The following is a 22,059-nucleotide window of genomic DNA, read 5'->3' on the forward strand; positions in this document are numbered from 1 at the left end:
CATGATGTGTCTACGCATTTTCAAGACAGCTGCCATTTTGCTGAAAGATGGAGACTGACTCATCTCGTCGATGTTGCAAGTGACAAATGACCTGCTCTGTCTGTCACTAATATGCAAGAAAAAATGATAAATAATCATATTGTGATAAGGACAGAAATATTGCACTGTATGGATAAAAAATAATACACAATACAGTTTCATGGCTGGTAAGAAATATTAATGGCTATTAGTTTTCTCAATTCACTTGACAAAGTACATTTAGAACCTAGGTCATTACATAATCAGGACACAAAAACATAACCGTATTGTTATGGAAATGGAACTGCAAACCTGCAAAACAGGATGCAGAATTGTAATTTGAATTGAGGGGGAAAAAGGAATTAAAATTAAATTAAAATTAAAAATGAAAGATATTCATGGAACTGCTGTAAATGTAATTTTTTAATCATTTCATTTTCATATAAATAAATAAATACATATAATGTATATATATATATATATATATATATATATATATATATCCATGCTTTTATTGCATGAAATTTGTGCCATTACTTTCTATTTAAAGATAGAAACGTCTCAATGTAACCTAATTCCCTGAAAGGGGAATGAGACATGGCAATTTGATTGGCTGAACATATGGAGGCAATAAATAAACACCAGAAATGTGCATCGACAGATTAAATTTATCTGAAGAAGATGCACAGGCGTAGCCAGGATTTGCAACATGACGCAGCATCTCGTTCCTCTCTCAGGGATCGGAGTTGCATTCGCAACCTGAGACGTTCCCTTTTGAGTGGACTCGACACTGCGTTATGGTGTTTTCGCTAGTGTTGTCAAAAGTACCGATTTCGGTACCAAGTCAGTACTGATATTAAAAAAACATGTGACTATATCAGCATTTCCCCCTAGCATTTTGAGCGCTGTTGAGTGGATTCTTAAACACCTCTGATTGGCCATTGTGTTCACGCACTCAACAGATATGTCTGCGATTGGCTATAATGATCAATACTTCAAAAACATGTAAATAGACATCAATGACGCTCTTCACCGAGTGCTTACACAGATACACACGGGAGCCACTGATTGACGCCTGCTTTCAAACGCTGTCCAGGAATGCTGTGAAATCTTCCGGACTCCCTTCTCAGGTTTGGCTCCAGTATATTGCATAAATGCTAAAGGTACTAATTGGCTATATGCCTAACAATAAATATTCAGTTAACGTGTCCGCCAAAGCATTTTTAACCAACTAAAACAATGCCAGGGGCTCTTCTGAAAATGGCCGGTGTTTGAGAGCGCTGTGGAGGCGCAGCGTTTTTCCAGCTGAGTTTGGTTGCTATGATGATACGGAATATGCCAGACAGTAACTATGTGTAACTAGTATCTCATTTTGAAAAATATTATTGAATATAAAATACAGTAATCAGCAATATTAACTTCTCCATTGCTGTTCAGTCATTGTACAAGTAGGATGGTTGGTCGGTGTAGCATTTGTCCTGCCCCTCATTCACTGTGATTGGATGGCTGGGTAAAAAGTGACAGCATCAAGCATCGCATTTTACCGAAAGTTGAGCAGTTTTCAACTCTCAGCTACAAGAATTTCTTTCGTATCAAGTAACATTTTGAAAATATGAACATTTTCACGAATCCGAACATGTATGTCATAATGTCTTTATGAAAGATTTACACAAAAATTAGTTCTGCTTGTGTTTCATGAATGAGGCTCATTAGGTGCGAGTCATCTGCCGTAATATAGTGGAGGAATGGCGTCACACACTTCTTGTATCTTAACCCTGACATTGGTTTACAATTCTTAATACCTGATCAAGACATACAACATAGATGTGCTCAACAAACATACGGCTTCTGAAGACAAAGAAGCCGTCGACTCGTGTTTCTGGCATCTATTTATGGACTTTATGATAGGTTACGTTTTGTGAGATGATTTGAGCTTTGTGACATGTAATCAACAAATCACATGGCAGCAACTCAATGCGTTTAGGCATGGTCAAGACAATCTGCTGAAGTTCAAACTGAGCATCAGAATGGGGAAAAAGTGATTGATTTAAGTGACTTTGAACGTGGCATGGTTGTTGGTGGCAGACGGGCTGGTCTGAGTATTTCAGAAACTGCTAATCTACTGGGATTTTCACTCACAACCATCTCTAGGGTTTAGAGAGAATGGTCCAAAAAAAAAAGAGAGAGAAAATATCCAGTGAGCGTCTGTTCTGTGGGTGAAAATGCCTTGTTGATGCCAGAAGAGAATGGCCAGACTGGTTCTATCTGATAAAAGGCTGCTTAGTATCAACAGCCTGGTGGTGGTGGAATGGTGTGGGGGATATTTTCTTGGTACTGACCATGTTCATCCCTCATGTCCACAGTATACCTATCTTCTGATGGCTACTTCCAGCAGGATAACATGCCATGTCACAAAGCTCAAATCATCTTAAACTGTTTTCTTGAACATGACAATGAGTTCACTATACTCAAACGGCCTCCACATTCACCGGATCTCAATCCAATAAAGCAGCTTTGGGATGTGGTGGAACGGGAGATTCACATCATGGATGTGCAGCCGACAAATCTGCAGAAACTGTGTGATGCGATCATGTCAATGAGGACAAAAATCTCTGAGGAATGTTTCCAGCATCTATGCCACAAAGAATTGAGGCAGTTCTGAAGGCAAAAGAGGGTCCAACCCGGTACTAGCAAGGTGTGCCTAATAAAGTGGCCGGTAAGTGTATATAACCTCGAAAGACGAGAGCAGTGAACACGCCATACACATGTCAGTAGAGTTAAATTAGGTAATGGAGCATGGGCGTAACATAGCTATTACACTGCCTTCTACATTTCACTGTGAGCGTCCTATAATTAACATGCAGAGTTGTATTTGTTTTTAGCTCCAGAACGTTTCGAATTCCAACTTCTATATGTGGCTAAGGAGCATACAACATCCATAAATGTGCTTTATTTACAGTTTTTCTCCATTGCTAACACACTATAACTGATTCAGTTGGCACAGTTTCCCATTCATTCAGTTCTCAAAACAAAGACACATTTCTCAAAATGCCCTCATTTTACACAGGTTTAACCATGTGCTCATTCATAAAACACAAACACGTAATATAATTAACTCAAGCATCACAATGTGAACTCAAATATCAAATAAACATTAAGTAGCAAAACTGATGACACACCAATCAGAATCTCAGGATAATAAAAATAGGGCCACAGGTGATTATGTGCTTTAGAAAATGCGTCCTAATGCTGGAGAGAGAGCTGAAAGAATCATCTACAGGGTTTTTATACGACTTACACATACAGTATCTACACTTTAAATGAGGGAAATGTAAATGTTGTACACCCTCAAACTCGTGATTGTCAAATTTGTTAGTAGCCAATTTCTTACATGTACTGCATTTTTGCAGAACTGAGAGAAGAGTGCTTAAGGGATGTAGAAAAAGTCTTAAACTGCTACAGTACTGTATACAGTAATGACGTTTGGCCAAAGGTGGAAAAGGATGCTGAATTTATTTATTTATTTATTTTTACTGTACTATAATTGACAGTATAGTGTATTGTATACTGTCAAGTTCATATTAAATTCTTTGGTATTTGAACTTTTCTTTTCACTTTTCATCTACTTTAAGACCACTTTACAGTAGTGCAATGAAAAATACTGTTTTTCCTAAAGCTCATTGTTGTATTTTACAATATCTGCACTCTTTCATTTATGTTATATACTGTAATAGACTTTGAGCTGCAAAATTATTCCTGAATCCTAATAAGAGGTTTTTGTTACAGTGTTATGAATTGATCTCTGTAGTGTTAACTGGGCAGGAAAGTAGTCTGTGTATTTGTTAGGTTTTGTATGTCATCTGAGGTCTGATTCTGACAAAAGATAATATATTTTTTGTCTAAAATATTCAGCTTTGATGTGACAGTTTGAGGTTTGTATGTGTACACTGTAAAACATTTCTGTGTAAAATAACGGTAATGTGCTGGCAGCAGAGTTGCCAGCAATCTACTGTAATTCTATGGTATAAATACTGTGAAATTGCTTTACAGCTTATTACTGTAAAAACAAAATACAGTATTTTACAGTATTTTATATTTTACAGTAAAATACTGGCAGCAGAGTCGCCAGCAATATACTGTAATTCTACAGTATTAATACTGTGAAATTGCTTTACAGCCATTAACTGTAAAAAATACATGCAGTACATTTCTGTGATTATTTCAATTTACAATTCACTGTAAACAATGGTGAGGTACAAACAACCCAATTCGAGTCATTTTGGCAACACAGCTGAGCTAGGTCAAAAAGGGAACTCCAAAATAAGTTGGAAATTAAAATCACGCAGGAAATTACTACAGTAAAAAACAGGGAACGGTAATAGACTGATAAAAAAGGTTAACATTTATTTATAAGCAAGAACACCCAAAATGGACAAAACTATAGTACAAGCAACTTGAACATTTGTAAGAAAAATTGCAGAAAAGAATAGGCCTACAAACACAAAAACTCTGTTAAATAGCTAAACGTTATACAGTTAAACGAAACTGTGTTTTAAAAGTTTATTAATCAATAATGTTTAAGAACAAATTTGACCAGTTATAGCCTATTTTTTTTCTCCTGCCAACGAGCACTACAGCCAAAACCATCAGGCTAAATACCACAAAGAAATACAGTCTGAAAGCCTAAATAAACACTGAAATTTGGGAATAAATTATGAATTACAGTGAGTCGACAGGATTTTTTGTACACTCTCCGTTTAATCCTTTCATAATCACTCACTTCACACTCAAGCGCTATTCTGTCTTGTTCAGTTCCAGCTCCAAAGTCACCGTTCGAGTGATCTGGATGTGAGAGAAAACACTCCGATCAAAACCTCCAGTTTTAAAAGAACGCGCTCCTTGCAGCAGTCAGTTTCCTCGAAGTGTCATAAGCGCCGCGAACACAAGTTCGTTTCAGGCGCCGCTTTCATTTTCCAGCCCACAATGCATTGCGTACTACAGTACAAAACCGTAATACAGTAGATTACTGTTAAAAATGGGCTGTAAATTAACAGTAGTTGCTTACCGTGAAAAATATTGCCCATAATGCATTGTTTTCTACAGCACATTTCTGTTTTAATGGAAAACAGTATGTTACTGTCAGAATTTGGCCGTTTTTGTACAGCAATTTTTTACAGTGTAGTTATGAGATTGTGCTTATAGTTGTGAGAAAATGATGAATTGTTTAATGAATTGTGTGTTAGCAATCGAGAAAAAAACTGTATATATCATACGTTATGCAATAACAGCTGCTTGTTTGTGTTCTTCATTTCATGTCACTCTTTTTTTCCTCATTATTCCCCCATGCTTTCTTTGAAATGTAGAGTAAACAGTCAGATATACCTTAGACATTCAGTGTTAACGTTCTATAAATTTCTTTGCTTTCAACATAATGCTTAAAACCATTCAACATGAGCATTAGCATTCTCCTCCAAATCCCCATAAAGCACAAACCTCTGCATATTTATACATCTATGCATTTGTGGGTCATATGGAGGATGCTTTGCATACATACTGTAGCTGTACTAAAGCTGACTAAGACACATTAATTCGAAATCCCTTTTTAGACACGGCAGGGCATGATATGATAATTAAACATTAACAACAGCCCTGACTCATGAATAATTTACAGCCAGCAAAGGTCCATCTTAAGACATTATAAAGAGTGGACGTATCAATACTGCAAACATCCAAGCTGTAGTTCATCTTATTTAAATTCTCCACAGCGGTGCAGGTTTGAGAGACCCTCAGGGGGAAAAAAAGCAACCAACCTGTGGCCTCACTGCTTATTCCTCGATTCCACCTGTGCCAGAGCTTCTTGGAAGAGGAAGCAGTTTGTCATCTTTCATTATTGAAAGTTTGATTGAGTGGAGCACCCAGAGCGTACTCTCTGCCTTGCTGGAGCAGCTCTGGGTTAATACATAGCGGAGTAAGGAGGGAGAGTGGTTTGTTTTTATACTCGTGCCTTTGTTTGTCCAAAAGAGGATGACATTTGTGACAACAGTTCATAGATATACGTGTTTAGAGGTGATTTTAGGTAACTAGTCAATTAACGAGGACTAGTTTAGCTAGATTTTTTCTTTTCATCTCTGTAGTTTTGATATTTTATCCAACAACCAACTACAGGTACACTTTAACAAATTAATTTCATGATTTGTTATCACAACATTTTTTTCTTTTGTCAAATCAACTTCAATAATTAATGTGGTTCAGATAACATAATATTTTGAGTTTCTGCTGATTAAACCAATCGCCTTCATTGAACTCAAAAATTTAAGGCAACCAACAACTCTTTTGTAGTTGATTAATGAGGACTAGTTGAGATAGCTTTTTTTTTTTTTTTTTTTTTTTCTTGTCATCTCTGTAGGGTTGATATTTTATCCATCACCGCTACAGCTATACACACATCTTTTGGTCATTGCGTCACGTTTTGTTCTGTTTTTAAAGAGTACACTGTAAGTGTTGCATTTTTAAGACTGTGTGTTGAGTTAACTTCTCCAAACTTGTCTCAATACCCCTGCATTTTTTCCATTGTGTTCCATCTAGCTGAAAAGTTTAGAGAGAAAAAATGAGTTTATATAATAAGTTTACTGAATTTTAGATTATTACACTGTGTCTACACTGGACGTGAGCAGTGCAATATGGTGCATCAAAAGCAAACAGATCCCATTAAAATGCTGTCTACACTGGATGCGGCATGGTGCGAAGAGTAGGTGACAGTTTTATTTCTGGTTACAAGCTACAAGCTACTCATAAAAAGTAGATAGCGACATACAAGTTATTAAGAAAAAGCTACTTTGAAGCTTCTTAAAGGGACAGTAGTTTTTTTTCCTTTTTTTCCATTTTTGAGTGGATGGAAGAACACGCTGTTTCCGTGCATGTGTCTTTAAATGCAAATGAGCTGCTGCTCCCCACCCCACTTTCCAGAAGAGGGCGGAGCCTGTACAACTGGTGCCTCAGATACTCTCATAGGCGCCGATTTATGTTTGTGCTCAGTCCATATATACACAGACCCATGCTAAACTTGTATATTCCCATGTGGTCTAGTGGCAGAACGTTTGCTATGTGAGTCAGACATTCTGGGTTCTAATCATCAGTGGTTCTAATCTGCCCTTGATTAGTTTTTTTTCCTCAATTAGGCCAAATATGTTCATTAATGATTGTATATAAAGAGCCAAGAGCAGGGATGCATTTTGTTAATGATTTCACTGGAAACAACAGAGAGTTGCCGCAACACCATTAGCGATAGATTGATGCGCTCCTCTGTGTGAAGACTGCGCACGAGCCGCGAGAACGTTTCTCCACTGATAACAGCGGCATGATTTAAAAAACAACACATTCCAGTGCCAGATCGCTTCTTATTTAACACAAATTAACATCAACTGGGTGTTTTATTTGGCTATCCGTGCAGCAAAATGTTTCAAAAAAGTGGAAATTACTGCAAATTACGGCTATGTTACCAACCAAACAAAAGCACTTTACATGAGTGTTGTCGCAAGTCGCGCTCTCACTGATATCTCATGATCAGTAGCGGCTCACTAAATAAAATAATTCAATAAATATCTATTTACAATAAGCACTTACAATAAGAAGACCATTCTAGAGAAAGAGCAAGAAGAGAGTTTGAGCGCGCGTCCAGTTGGTGCGAGAGTGAAGGAAATCCGCCTGTGAGCTGAAAGATTAGTGCTTGTGCATTACTTTGCATTTTTCATTAAAATAACACAATAGAAACGGCCTCAAATAAACTATAAAAAGGTGAAGATAATCGTGTTTGAAAGCTGCAATCGATTTTTCATTGGTTAAATCAATGAAGAATATCTTGTATTTTTCCACGGGATCGGAATTACCATCATTCCTATTGTTGAACTAACGTGATTCAAATGACAGAGGTGCGACCATGTTACGGTTTCAGGAAACAGTCGTGACTAATTTGCTATATGTTTTCTGAGAGTAAGGGACCACCTTACTGTAGAACTTTGGCCAAAAGGAAAAGAACCATCAATAACGAAGTTTAAAGCGGTGCTGTAACTCAAAAAAGGCAAAGCTTCTTCATGTGATCACACTTTCAAACCAATATCATTAGCGCCTTCATTTTCAACAAGGTCTGTCAGTGCTGTGAACCATTAACAGATATATTTCACACACCCCAAATAGAAGCTTTCTCATAGCGAACCTTGCCTCCTAACTGTCATAGCAAGTGCGACATGAAGTTTTACCTATAATTAAAGTTAAACTAAGAACTTTGATACTGATATCAACAATAAATTCAAGAATGATATCACACAAAATGGCTGCAAAGTTCAGGCTAAATAATTGTGAATCAGGCAATTATTGAGCTTGGACTGAGTGAATGAAACCTGTTCATTACAATCATCTTAAAGTCTCTGTGAACTGAGAGTTGTCACAGAATTCGCAGCAGTATTATGTCACAGATTAATGTTCACCACAAGACAATTTCATGTGGAATTTAAGACTGTGATTTGCAGTGTTATTGGGAAACAGGACATTATACAGCACAACACACATTTAGGTAGAAGTGATACAGTGGCAGTTACATTTACCTCAATCCATAAAGAACAGTGCCATCTGGGTGGAGCCGAATCATTCGGTTCTTCACCGTCACACCATGCAGGAAAGACTTCTTGTCATTCAGGAAGTAGGTATCTGGGAGCCATAACTGATCAGCCACACGGTTGTCCAAAGTGAGATTCAAAGCCATCTCAGCGTAGGCCAACCGTTTGTCCCTCCAGCTCTGTTGGAAATACATGGTGATGGTGTAGTCCTGCAAAGAGCACGGAAAAAGAGTTTGAGATTGAGAATTAAGGTGTAATCAAAGTATTTATTATTATTATTATTATTATTATTATTTTCCTTTTTAAAGAAAATATCCTTTAAATGTAGTCAAGATTTTCGTCTGCAACATTTCTATTGAATGAGAAGGTAATGCAAACATTATAAAATGGATTAAGATGTGTACCAACGTTGCTTTGATGAGATTAGGTCAATTTGAGCAGTGACTTTCGGATGTAGGGCAAATACGATTGGCTAAGGAGAACACTCTTAGATCCACTGATATGACTCATCGCTGCTTCAACACTAACTGAAAACTGGATTGGCATCTTTAATGATACAGCATTCTGCACAGAAACTAGTCTACTGTAATAAGCCTACATTTAATTGTGCTGGATGATTTAAGGAAATGGTCAGCAAATATGTAAAGCCCCTGTTTACAAACTGTAATAGAAGCAATAAAATATATAATAAGCCAATTTCATATATTTTGTCCAGTTGATGACTGACAAATAATAATAAACAAATAAACATAATAACCATATACAAGTTAAAATTAGTGTCTGAACTTCTGTCTTTGAAGAGACTGTTTGACATGAAAACATACAGCAATATGTTATATTGTGTATATTACAAGAAAATAATGTGTTTATTGTTGATTCGACTGATGCTTATTGAATTGGTCAGACTGAGAATTGCTAAACAGATGTAGGCCTACTTCTTATTTAATTAATGTACCAAGAGTCAAATAAATAAATAAATAATGTCAAAGCCCTTTTCAAATACTGCAAGGCACTTTCAATAAATATGATACAAATTGGTTTCCCATTACTTTTTCAAGCAAAAGGGCCCATTATTAAATTTAATTATTAATTAAATATTAAATATTAATTTAAAATGAACATACTATGAAAAGTATGTATGTTTTATAAAACTATCACACCCTGGAGATTTCTACAGTATAGAGAGTATACAAGTAATTAAACCAATTCTATTTTCAGAATTTTTACATACATTGTGGTTTTCATTGCTTATTTTGATGTGTTTACATACTAAAAGGCACATGTAAAGTTCCCTTTGTGGAACTTTGACGCTGCGTCTTGGTATTGACGCTATGAGGAATGCCATCAGCGTGACCGGTGTCTGAGGCACGTGTAAACAAACACCATTAATCATTGGCAGTCGATGACTTTACATGCGGAGCACCCGTAAGTATAAAAGCATCTGAGTCACCTGCAATCCTTGAGAGAGAAGAATCTAGCATTTGACTCTCGAGGGAGCTGAATGCATTCATTGTGATGTGTTTGCTCCACCCATACTTGACTCTCTCTTGAGCGATTAGAGTTACCTTGTGGTTTGGATCCTGTGGTCGCCAAGGTGGCAATTGTGGGTATTGTAGGCGGAGCATAGGGAGGAGCCTGACGGGACTTTTTCCTTTGAATGAATGCACTTACTCTTGATGAGCCGCGGTGAGGGATCTCCCCTCTCGCTTGACTTTTTTTTCTTGTGGGATGAAAGTCAGATGTTTACACCTCATGGTTCGGGCCCGTGTCTGCTGAAGCAGCGTGGCAGCCTTAATTGTGGGGTCACAGGTGAGTAGAAGCAGATGTTATCAAATAAGTCCACCTTCTCTGCTTACCACCTTGCGGCTCATGGCAAGGCATATGCTCTGCAAACCATGGAATTCACCCATTTTCACTCAGAAGTGCTGCCAAAGGGTGGTGAGGGCTGAAGGTTATGCAGGGTGAATGGAGTTATGTAGGGCAGTATAGATTCCCTTTACTTCGTTTACCTCCCTCCCCAACTAGTGTTGGGTTTTGAAGTAGGGATGTATGCTCCCCCCTTTGGATGGGTGATTTGGTGGGTGCTCTACTATAGCCCCTGGTTCGACAATGCTAATAATTAGAGGAAGTTTGCCTATGGTCTAGTGCCAAAAGAAAAAGATGAAGCGTAGAGTCTTAGGTAGAGTGCTTTGACTCAAGGCAGGGTATGGTTGGCTGCTCTCCCCCAGTTAAACTGGGGTCTTTAAGTAGGGCCTAGGCTCCCCCGTGGTTTCCTTGGGGTTTAGAGCCTGGGTGATGAGAGTTATTGGGAAAACTGCATTATGTCCTACTCTCGTTTGCCTCCCATTCCTGAGTAAAGGGTAAGGATGCATTCACCCCCCCTTGGATGAGTGGCAATACCGAAGGCAGGTGTTAATTACAAAGGTTTTTAGCACCTTGCATGCTTCCTTTGGCAGGCTGCTCAAGTACCCCTTAGGGTGGAACAGGGTGAGCAAGAGTCCCTCTGCTTTGTTTACCTCCCTTCCCAACTGTTGTTGAGTCTTGAAGAAGGGATATATGCTCCCCTTTGGTGGGGTGCTTCTATGGGGATGGTCAGTGTTACAAACTGATTTGAGGAGTTGAGGTGGATCACAGATAGCATCCCTCCTTATCATTGTAGAATACTATAGTTTAGCCATTAACTATAGTAAGTCCTGGAGAAATGCCTCCAGGCTTTTACTCAAGTTAGGGTATGAACTATTCTCTCCTAATCACTCTAGGGTTGTTAAAATGGAGTAGAAGCTCCCTTGCAGTAGGCTGTTCCCTAAGAGCCTTGTCAAATACGGGTGAGATATGCCTAACTTAGCTGAGGCTATGTGGGGGATTTTTTTCCCTTAGAGCTCTGCTCTTGGGGCCGTATAAGGCTGAGGCCTGTCCTGCAAGATAGGGGGAAGGTGTAACAGCCAGGACTTCCCTTGTTGTAGAACACAGAAGCTTGGGGATCTTTCCTAGTATCGGGGAGTATTGGCTTATAGCGCCACTATATGAGTCACATGGGATGCGCCAATGGGTTTAACATTCTTCTGACTCCGGCTGGGTAACCCGTAGTCAATTTATGTCATGCCCAATATGTTTGAGCATATTCACAGCCTATTGAGGCAGGCATTCCATCAGCATGGCGTAGTGGATATTGCTTCCCCATAGTGTCAATACCAAGACACAGAGTCGAAGTTTCACTTCGAAAGGAAATGTCTTGGGTTACGACTATAACCTTGGTCCCCTGAGAAGGGGGACAAGATGTTGTGTCTCATTGCCATACTGTACCTCGGGCCTGCACATCTCCCTCAGACAGAAGAGTTGATGACATGTAACTTTTATACTCATTGGCGCTCCGCATGTGACGTCATGGACTGCCATCTCCCAATGATTAGTGCTGCTTGTTTACACGTGCCTCAGACACCGGTCATGCTGATGGCATTCCCCATACTGTAAATACCAAGACACAGTGTCTTGTTGCCCTTTTAAGGGAACTTCTCTCTGTTTACATATAGTATGCAGGACTTCTCCACTCGTTTGGTCGGCTTTTCCCTGCAAGCTTGTTTTCATCTGCCTCCACTTTTTAGAGCAACGGCCACATCTCAAAATCCAATCAACAATCAATTCATAGAACCAAGTCCCCCACCCTACATTTTTTCTTTGTCAGTAATCAGTTACTCGTTACATGAATATGGAAAAAGTAAAGGACAACAACCTCATACTTAAGTGAATACTTCGAACAAATTAAAATAAAAAATCTTCTGCCTGGAAAAAAGATGGATATTCTCCAGCGGCCCCACATGGAGGGACTGCAGTTGGAAGAAAACATAGCATCAGATCTCTGTGTCTCTCTCCACCATCTCTCTTGCTTTTTGTCTCTGATATCTCTCTTTTTATGATTCTTTTTTCTAATAGCTCTGTTAAATAAAATAAACTTTCCACAAACAAGGTAGCAAATAGAGCCTGAAAATATACTCAGCAGAAAAAAAGAAACATCCTCACACTTTCAACTGTTTTTTCCAGCAAATTTCTTTTTATGTGTAAATATTTGTATGAACATAAAAAGATTTAACAACTAAGACATAATCTGAACAAATGTCACCGACATTTGATGAACAGAAATGGAATAATGAGTCTGTGATTATTATTCCTGTGCATCTCATCTTCATTGTCTGCACCAGATTTGCCAGTTATTGCTGTGAGATTTTACCTCACTCTTCCACCAAGGCACTTGCAGTTCTCGAACACATCTAGGGGGACATATGGTTACACATGGTTTGGCACTGCAAGGATGGTAAGCTGACCTTCCTGTCTCCCTGTAGCACTGTCTTAGGCATCTTATATTACATACATTGCATTGCCCTGGCCATATTTGCAGGCCTCATGCCTCCCTGCAGCAGGGCTATATCATGTTCACACAGGTGATTAGGGACCCTGACCATTTTTTTTTTTCTTTCTTTCTTTTTCTGGTGTTTTTCAGAGTCAGGGGAAAGGTCTTAAGTTATTGTAACTGTGACCCTAATTGTCTACTGCCTGTAAACTGTTAGTGTCTTACGGACATTTTATGTACTGTACCGTTGTTTGTACTATTTGTAGAATAGCAACGTGTCTTTGCAGTGATGAGCAATGTAGCCAATCACAGACATATTGGTTGATCGCTCAAATGCAATGGCTCTTAAGTTAGAATCCATTCACCGCTCAAAAAGTCAGAGTTTTTGTCCAGTGTTCGCAAATTCTGCACACTCGCAAATCCACTCATTAATAAACAAATGTAGACACAATGTAAGTAAGAGATTCAATGTGCAGTGTAGACAGCTTTGTTGACTATAATAGAACTTTGTGAGATCACAATGTACTGAGATGAGTGGCAGATTTTTAGTTATTATAATCTATTGAATAAAAGTTTCGTTTTGCTGCTTAGAGGACCGACGACCAATTATACGCTATGTAACATTTTGGAAGTGACATCCACATATGAATGTGCAATTCACTCTCGAAATTGCAATGATTAACATAGCGATAACCATAGCACGGGACCAAAATATGGCATATCAAAATAGATATGCAGAAATGTAAATGCAGACTAATAGATTAATAGAAAAAAATATTCGGTAAGACTTTAGATTAGGGAACACTATTCACTATTAACTAGTTGCTTATTAGCATGCATATTACTAACATATTGGCTGTTTATTAGTATTTATAAAGCACATATTAATGCCTTGTTCTGCATGACCATATTCTTGATCCCTTAACCCTACCCCTAAACATAACCACTACAACAACCACCTTACTAATTACCAATAAGGAGTAATTAAGAGTTCATTGAGGTAAAAGTCCTAGTTAATAGTGAATATGTGTTCTCTAATCTAAGGTGTTACCAAATATAAGTATCAAAATATTTTTGAAATTCTGTTTTAATTATTTGTAAAAGTAATGACGTGTATTTGCCCTATGCCACATGTTCTTGTAGTGTCATCAGCTAATCGGCATTTTCATGACATCATCAGAGGGCATCTTTTTCTTTTAATGTACTTGCACTAAAAAGGAACTGCCTGAAGTAAAAAAAAAAAAAAACAATATATATGGCCAAAATCACTCAAGCACACATCACAGCATAACTGCGACTTCTAGGGACTTCCTAGGAACACTTAAATGAAGCATATGTTTAACCAGTAGCCAATTTTCAAATCCCTTTTGAATGTGTCATCAACCGTTTTCTCAGAGGCAAAACTGGACAGTGAGAAATGTCAGAGCAGTAAAATGAACTAGCTTAATATTCTTCAAAGAACCTCTTTGAAAGAAACGTTTAGTTACTACTTTTTCTGTAAAAAAAAAAAAAAAAAAAAAAATGTGTGAAATTGTTTCTTATAAAACAAGGAGCTAATGTATTCTGAGCACAGTGTCTTCTGCTAGACTGGGTTTATTTTAGTGAGGTGAAGACTGCTGCCTGTGATGACTGTAGATGGGCCCTCTCTGATGATGAGGACACGGCATGCCTCAGGGGCCCCTGGGAACTGAAGTCCCTAGAAGTGCCATAAGTTCAGCCATCTAATTTACACAGAGGGTCGCGAACTGCACACTAGTCCACTCGTAGAGTTGCTAATAATTGCTACATTATGAAAGAAAACTGCTATGTATGGTGTATAATTTACTTTCCTAACACTTACTACATAGTGAATTTATCATTACTTTGTCTCTGATTTTTTGCTGCTATCTTGCATTTTTCGCATTAGTAGCAGACTGTATAAAGTTCCCTTTCATGGGAACTGTCGACGCTGCGTCATACGCATTGGGAACGCGTATGACGCAGCGTCTCGTTCCCTATTCAGGGAACCAGGGTTACATACATAACCTAAGACGTTCCCTTTCATGGGAACTGTCGATGCTGCGTCATACGCATTAGGAACGCGTATGACGCAGCATCTCGTTCCCTATTCAGGGAACCAGGGTTACATACGTAACCTGAGACGTTTTGGCGGTAAATCCAAAAGGACAAATAAAACTCCAACCCCAATCAAACACACCAAAACCTTCAGATTTACTTGAAAATTACAGGCATGTGTGTTTGATTAGTATTGGAGCTAAACTCTGTAGGACAGTGGCCCTCAAGCCAGAGCTGACCAGCCCAAAGGTTGAAAATGAGAGACATTGTGAGATCACAATGTACTGAGATGAGTGGCAGATTTTTAGTTATTATAATCTATTGAATAAAAGTTTCGTTTTGCTGCTTAGAGGACCGACGACCAATTATACGCTATGTAACATTTTGGAAGTGACATCCACATATGAATGTGCAATTCACTCTCGAAATTGCAATGATTAACATAGCGATAACCATAGCACGGGACCAAAATATGGCATATCAAAATAGATATGCAGAAATGTAAATGCAGACTAATAGATTAATAGAAAAAAATATTCGGTAAGACTTTAGATTAGGGAACACTATTCACTATTAACTAGTTGCTTATTAGCATGCATATTACTAACATATTGGCTGTTTATTAGTATTTATAAAGCACATATTAATGCCTTGTTCTGCATGACCATATTCTTGATCCCTTAACCCTACCCCTAAACATAACCACTACAACAACCACCTTACTAATTACCAATAAGGAGTAATTAAGAGTTCATTGAGGTAAAAGTCCTAGTTAATAGTGAATATGTGTTCTCTAATCTAAGGTGTTACCAAATATAAGTATCAAAATATTTTTGAAATTCTGTTTTAATTATTTGTAAAAGTAATGACGTGTATTTGCCCTATGCCACATGTTCTTGTAGTGTCATCAGCTAATCGGCATTTTCATGACATCATCAGAGGGCATCTTTTTCTTTTAATGTACTTGCACTAAAAAGGAACTGCCTGAAGTAAAAAAAAAAAAAAACAATATATATGGCCAAAATCACTCAAGCACACATCACAGCATAACTGCGACTTCTAGGGACTTCCTAGGAACACTTAAATGAAGCATATGTTTAACCAGTAGCCAATTTTCAAATCCCTTTTGAATGTGTCATCAACCGTTTTCTCAGAGGCAAAACTGGACAGTGAGAAATGTCAGAGCAGTAAAATGAACTAGCTTAATATTCTTCAAAGAACCTCTTTGAAAGAAACGTTTAGTTACTACTTTTTCTGTAAAAAAAAAAAAAAAAAAAAAAAATGTGTGAAATTGTTTCTTATAAAACAAGGAGCTAATGTATTCTGAGCACAGTGTCTTCTGCTAGACTGGGTTTATTTTAGTGAGGTGAAGACTGCTGCCTGTGATGACTGTAGATGGGCCCTCTCTGATGATGAGGACACGGCATGCCTCAGGGGCCCCTGGGAACTGAAGTCCCTAGAAGTGCCATAAGTTCAGCCATCTAATTTACACAGAGGGTCGCGAACTGCACACTAGTCCACTCGTAGAGTTGCTAATAATTGCTACATTATGAAAGAAAACTGCTATGTATGGTGTATAATTTACTTTCCTAACACTTACTACATAGTGAATTTATCATTACTTTGTCTCTGATTTTTTGCTGCTATCTTGCATTTTTCGCATCAGTAGCAGACTGTATAAAGTTCCCTTTCATGGGAACTGTCGACGCTGCGTCATACGCATTGGGAACGCGTATGACGCAGCGTCTCGTTCCCTATTCAGGGAACCAGGGTTACATACATAACCTAAGACGTTCCCTTTCATGGGAACTGTCGATGCTGCGTCATACGCATTAGGAACGCGTATGACGCAGCATCTCGTTCCCTATTCAGGGAACCAGGGTTACATACGTAACCTGAGACGTTTTGGCGGTAAATCCAAAAGGACAAATAAAACTCCAACACCAATCAAACACACCAAAACCTTCAGATTTACTTGAAAATTACAGGCATGTGTGTTTGATTAGTATTGGAGCTAAACTCTGTAGGACAGTGGCCCTCAAGCCAGAGCTGACCAGCCCAAAGGTTGAAAATGAGACAGTTCAGCAGTGTAAAAACACAAGAAATTTAAATGCCTCAATTTTAAGACACTGCCATAAATAAATAAATAAATAAATTCTGTAGCCAGTGACGCTAACCAGTATGTGTTCTACACATCTATGGTTTCAATGAAAAATACTATTTAAACAAAAATGTTTCTTTTAATTTTTTCTATGGGGAGTTATTTGCTTTAACCCAAACTGAACAAAACAGGTTTAAACCGAAAGATTTTTTGATGATAAATGTCGTTTTTCAGTGTAGTATGGTTACCAAAGTTAAATCGTACCATGGTTCGGACTCAAAAATACAATGTAAAAAGAGATCTGCGGGGGGAAGCGGGAAGGACTCAAGCTCTGCTTAGCACCAAGAAGCTGTTATTAAGACCAAGCAAGCAGTTTTTTTTCTAGTTGTATTCTCAAGTTTCTCAATACGAAATCTAATCTAGGATCATATTTCCTGCTGTCAAACCATTATTATCCAACAGTAACCCGAGGAAAACCGATCCAGGTGCAGCACTTCTTCTCTGGGGTACTTTATGGATTCAGGCCGCAGTCATTGAAGCCGAGGCACTAATAAAACCAAAGTCCCTGACTCTGCATGAAGAAATGATGAATGCAGTAAGTCTGCATGGGGTCTCCACAGTAAGTATGTATAGGGAGTTGTCAGCAGAAATTTAGACGACTGCTCTTTAAGTAAACTGCTTTTTAAGGGCTCCAGGGTGGTGTTTAACTTGAGGTGATGGTCCAAAGCCAAAAGGTCTACTGGTGCTACATAATTGGTCATGACCGCAGTTATACATAATCATGCATACTGATCATTTCCGTACTGAACACCATGAAGACTCAATATAACGGCCTTTAAACACAGTATGTTTCTAAAAAACCACTGCTAAATTATTCATAATAGGCAAACTTAGGATGTCAAACATGTTAATTATTAAAAGAAATATATACTATATATACTAGAAATATACTGTATAATAACAGGACAATGCAAGAAACAAAGCAACATGTTTTTGTTTTTCATCAGCCACAATAATGCTTTCAATTATCTTCATTTGGATGCTTTTCCTAATATACATTTCCTAAGAAATGAAGATAATTCAAAGCATTATTGTGACTGAAGAGTAAAGCACAAAGTAAAGACATTACATTAGTGTACTGTATATATAACAACAATCAGCAACATTAAAGGATTAGTTCACTTGAGAATTACAATTTCCTGATAATTTACTCACCCCCATGTCATCCAATATGTTTATGTCTTTCTTTCTTCAGTCACAAAGAAATTAAGGTTTTTGAGGAAAACATTCCAGGATTTTTCTCCATATAGTGGACTTCACTGGGGTTCAACGGGTTGAAGGTCCAAATATCAGTTTCAGTGCAGCTTCAAAGAGCTCTACACGACCCCAGACGAGGAATAAGGGTCTTATCTAGCGAATCGATCAGTTATTTTCTAAAAAAAAAAAAAAAAATATATAAATAAATAAAAATGTATATACTTTTTAACCACAAATGCTCATCTTGCACTGCTCTGCAATACGCCACGCATTACGTAATCACGTTGGAACGGTCACATGTGACATAGGTGGAAGTACCGCGGTAGAGCGAAAAACTCCATCTCATTTTCTCCTCCAACTTCAAAATCATCCAACACAATCATTTGACTTAATCTTTGCACATTCACTTGGTAAACACTTGCTCGGTCCTTTCGCCTACGTCATGCCTGACCTTTCCAACGTGATTACGTAATATGTGGCGCATTGCAGAGCTAGAGCAAGATGAGCATTTGTGGTTAAAAAGTATATACATTTTTATTTATTTTTAGAAAATGACCGATCGTTTCGTTAGATAAGACTCTTATTCCTCATCTGGGATCGTGTAGAGCTCTTTGAAGCTGCACTGAAACTGACATTCAGACCTTCAACCTGTTGGTCCCCACTGAAATCCAGTATATGGAGAAAAAACCTACAATGTTTTCCTCAAAAACCTTAATTTCTTTTCGACTGAAGAAAAAAATACATAAACATCTTGGATGACATGGGGGTGAGTAAATTATCAGGAAATTTTAATTCTGAAGTGAACTAATCCTTTAACAGTAATAATAGAAGTAATGCCAAATTAGTGTTACTAACCATGTTGACTTCTGAAATGGAGTCAATACTGGCAATATTTATACTCATTCCCACGATGACCGGAGGACCTACAGAAAAGACAGAGAGAGAGAGAAAAAAAAAAAGTTCAGTTAATTACAACATCACTGTACTATAACATCATCAGAGGTTTATCTACGATGCCTGTTTGGGGAACAAAAACCAAAAATCTTAACGTAAAAGTGGAGACTTTTTCACAGACATACACTTCAGCTTGTGGATATCTATTTTACTTGCTGCTAAATGCTTTCAACAAATCTTTAAACATGGCAAACTTTAGTAAATCCACTGATTATTTCATTTTCTACTCATTGGATCAACCCGGACACTGGTAAACACAAAGAATCTTTGTTTCCAGACAGACCTAATCCTGTGCCTTTACTTCGGGAAGTTCTATAAAGCTCACCAATCAAAATACAGCTTGCCAGATCCCCCCCAAAAAAAAAGAAAAGAAAAAAAAAGAAAATATGCATCAGACGGTCAGTGAACAGACTGTGGGTGTGCTGTGTGAGACATTTATGAGAAAAACAACCTTGTAAACATTGGTGGAATTTGCAAGTGAGAACGCCTGTGTTACACAAGCTCCAATTATTGGATAAAGCCTATACCAAATAGCTACAAAGAGGAAATACATGAAAATGGGCCAAATTGGTCATGAAATTCATTATTTATCCAAAGCATTTTGCACCAAATAACATCATTATTTTTTTTAAGTGCCCTCTTTTAATAAATTCATATAAGCTGGGAAATGTTTATTAATAATATGCTCAGTAATCTGAGGTTTTAAGTTTTAAACTTCTGCTCAAAAATACATTTCCTTCTTGCTGAGCATTTATGGCAAAGTATATCCATATGGCATTTGCCTTGGTGATGAGGCGTTAGTCAGATCACTCCACTTGATTGCTGATTTGGAAACCAATTACAGTCAGTACAATATGAATTTTAAAATGAACTTTGGGCTTCATTTTTTTCATCAACATGCAGTCAACAAGAACACCTGTAAAGTACTACAACTGAGAGAAAAAAGAAGAAGCTACAAAGCGGATGGAAAACCGCCATAAAAAAGAATAATCCTCGATTATATCACTTTTGTGATATAATATCTTCATGCACACTCTTTTTATTGGTCATAATACATTTCTTTGAATCAATCAACTCAAAATCTTTATTAATGTTCAACCATTTACAAAAGCATACTAACTTAAATTGAATAATATAGTATTTTTAAAAAATATTTTCTAAAGCAGAGCAGGTTTGTTGCAGCCATTGTGCTGTGATAACTGAAATTTTCAGAGACGAACATTTACACCATCACACTCTAAAATGGCTGCTGTTGGAGTGCATGTCAACATTTCTTTAGTTGCATTAAAAATACATGGTTATGAGAAGAACATATAATGTGTGACATTCCCGAAAACTCCCGAATGAGAGTTGGCCACTGGTTAACATTATCCAAGAGTCCAGATGAACAAAAACAGCGGGGGAAAAATAAAATAAATAAATAATAAAAAAAAATCATAGTTCTCCTTGAAACACTCACAAGTTCTTGAGAGAAATGGAATGTCTGATTCATAAGGGAATCAGTTAATTCAGTTCACAAAAATGTTCCATTCGTACCTCAAATCATTATGACTTAAATTTTGTTCTGCTATCGTACATTTTACTGTACCTTAAACTGCCCCTTTAAGAATTTTTTACACTGTATCTACTGACATTTCCTTTGTTTGTCATCCATCTTCTGTGCTGTCTTAAAATATCTCTGAGATGCCATCCAGACCCACTGAAAAAATGAAACATCATTCTTTTGACCGCAGTTTTGAAATATTTACTAACTGAGCACTTGACTGAGAGTGCAGTCTTCCATCTCTCTGTGTATCCTCTCCATCTTCTTTGTGCAGTGGTACTTTTCACCCCCATCTTTTCACTGCTGACATGTTTGCATGGCATCCCGCCTCACTCCTAAAATGCCTGCAGTTCCGTTACTCTCTCACCCCACCTCATAAAAACAGAAGAGAGAGAGAAACGCTACTCGTGGAGAAAAGGAAAAAATGGAGCCATTTTCCTGTGCGCTTTGTGAAGGCAACCAGCAAGAATTTTCCCAGGAGATGTCAAAGTACATTCATTGGCTAGTTGTAAACAGCGAAGCCTGAAATCTCCCGCACGCTCCTGCCGCTACGTATTTTTAACCCGGGATTCCATGAAACCAAGGAACATCGGAGAAAGGTGCCCTGGATATGCTCTCCCTCAGCTTCCATGCCACAGTTCAAAATAAAACCACTTACCCGTGTCCGAGGCTCTTAGAGTGAAAGTGCGTTTCGGCCTTCTCTCCTACTACTCTGATCATTAGGAAGTGTTATGTATGTTAGCCATCTTCCTTATGAACACTTGTGCTCCCACAGCTAAAAAGAAAGTTCCGGTGTGGTATCAAAATCCGACTCCCCGTGAGTTTATGACTCCCCTGCATTTCCGTATGATGGTAGGATTAGGATTAGGTGAGATGACAGCCTCCCCACCGAATGAACCAATCAGAAGCAGGGGAGCCAAAATTTCATGGGGAATAAGATTTTGGTACAACCAGTGCTCGAAGTGGGCCGATATGCAGTACCAGCACTTCTATATTGTAATCTGTAGCGTACCCTCACTTTTTCTTATTTCTCACATGTTGCTGGAATTCTGATTGCCCCACCCCCGGAACACGATTTCAATCAATGTGGATCCGCCCCCTGGAACGGAATTTCAACTGAGGGGGACATCCCCCCCAGCCCCCAGAACTCGATTTCAACCAACCCCCACCCCAA

The 22,059-nt window shown here is 38.1% G+C and overlaps 1 protein-coding gene and 1 long non-coding RNA gene across 2 annotated transcripts in view; one reads left to right on the forward strand and one right to left on the reverse strand.

Annotated features, from left to right (window-relative positions):
• LOC127504122 (uncharacterized) overlaps nucleotides 1-22,059 on the forward strand; it is a 1,137,365-nt gene that overhangs the window by 503,029 nt on the left and 612,277 nt on the right. The gene's annotated exons all lie outside the window — the stretch shown is intronic.
• gabrb4 (gamma-aminobutyric acid type A receptor subunit beta4) overlaps nucleotides 1-22,059 on the reverse strand; it is a 74,700-nt gene that overhangs the window by 25,269 nt on the left and 27,372 nt on the right. The window contains exons 3-4 of the mRNA XM_051878530.1: nucleotides 19,244-19,311; nucleotides 8,619-8,839 (exon numbers count right to left, since the gene is read on the reverse strand). Of these exons, the coding sequence (XP_051734490.1) occupies nucleotides 8,619-8,839; nucleotides 19,244-19,311 (289 nt within the window). The remainder of the gene's footprint in view (nucleotides 1-8,618; nucleotides 8,840-19,243; nucleotides 19,312-22,059) is intronic.

This window comes from Ctenopharyngodon idella, chromosome 21, assembly GCF_019924925.1.
Source record: "Ctenopharyngodon idella isolate HZGC_01 chromosome 21, HZGC01, whole genome shotgun sequence".
NCBI classification, from domain to species: Eukaryota; Metazoa; Chordata; class Actinopteri; order Cypriniformes; family Xenocyprididae; genus Ctenopharyngodon; species Ctenopharyngodon idella.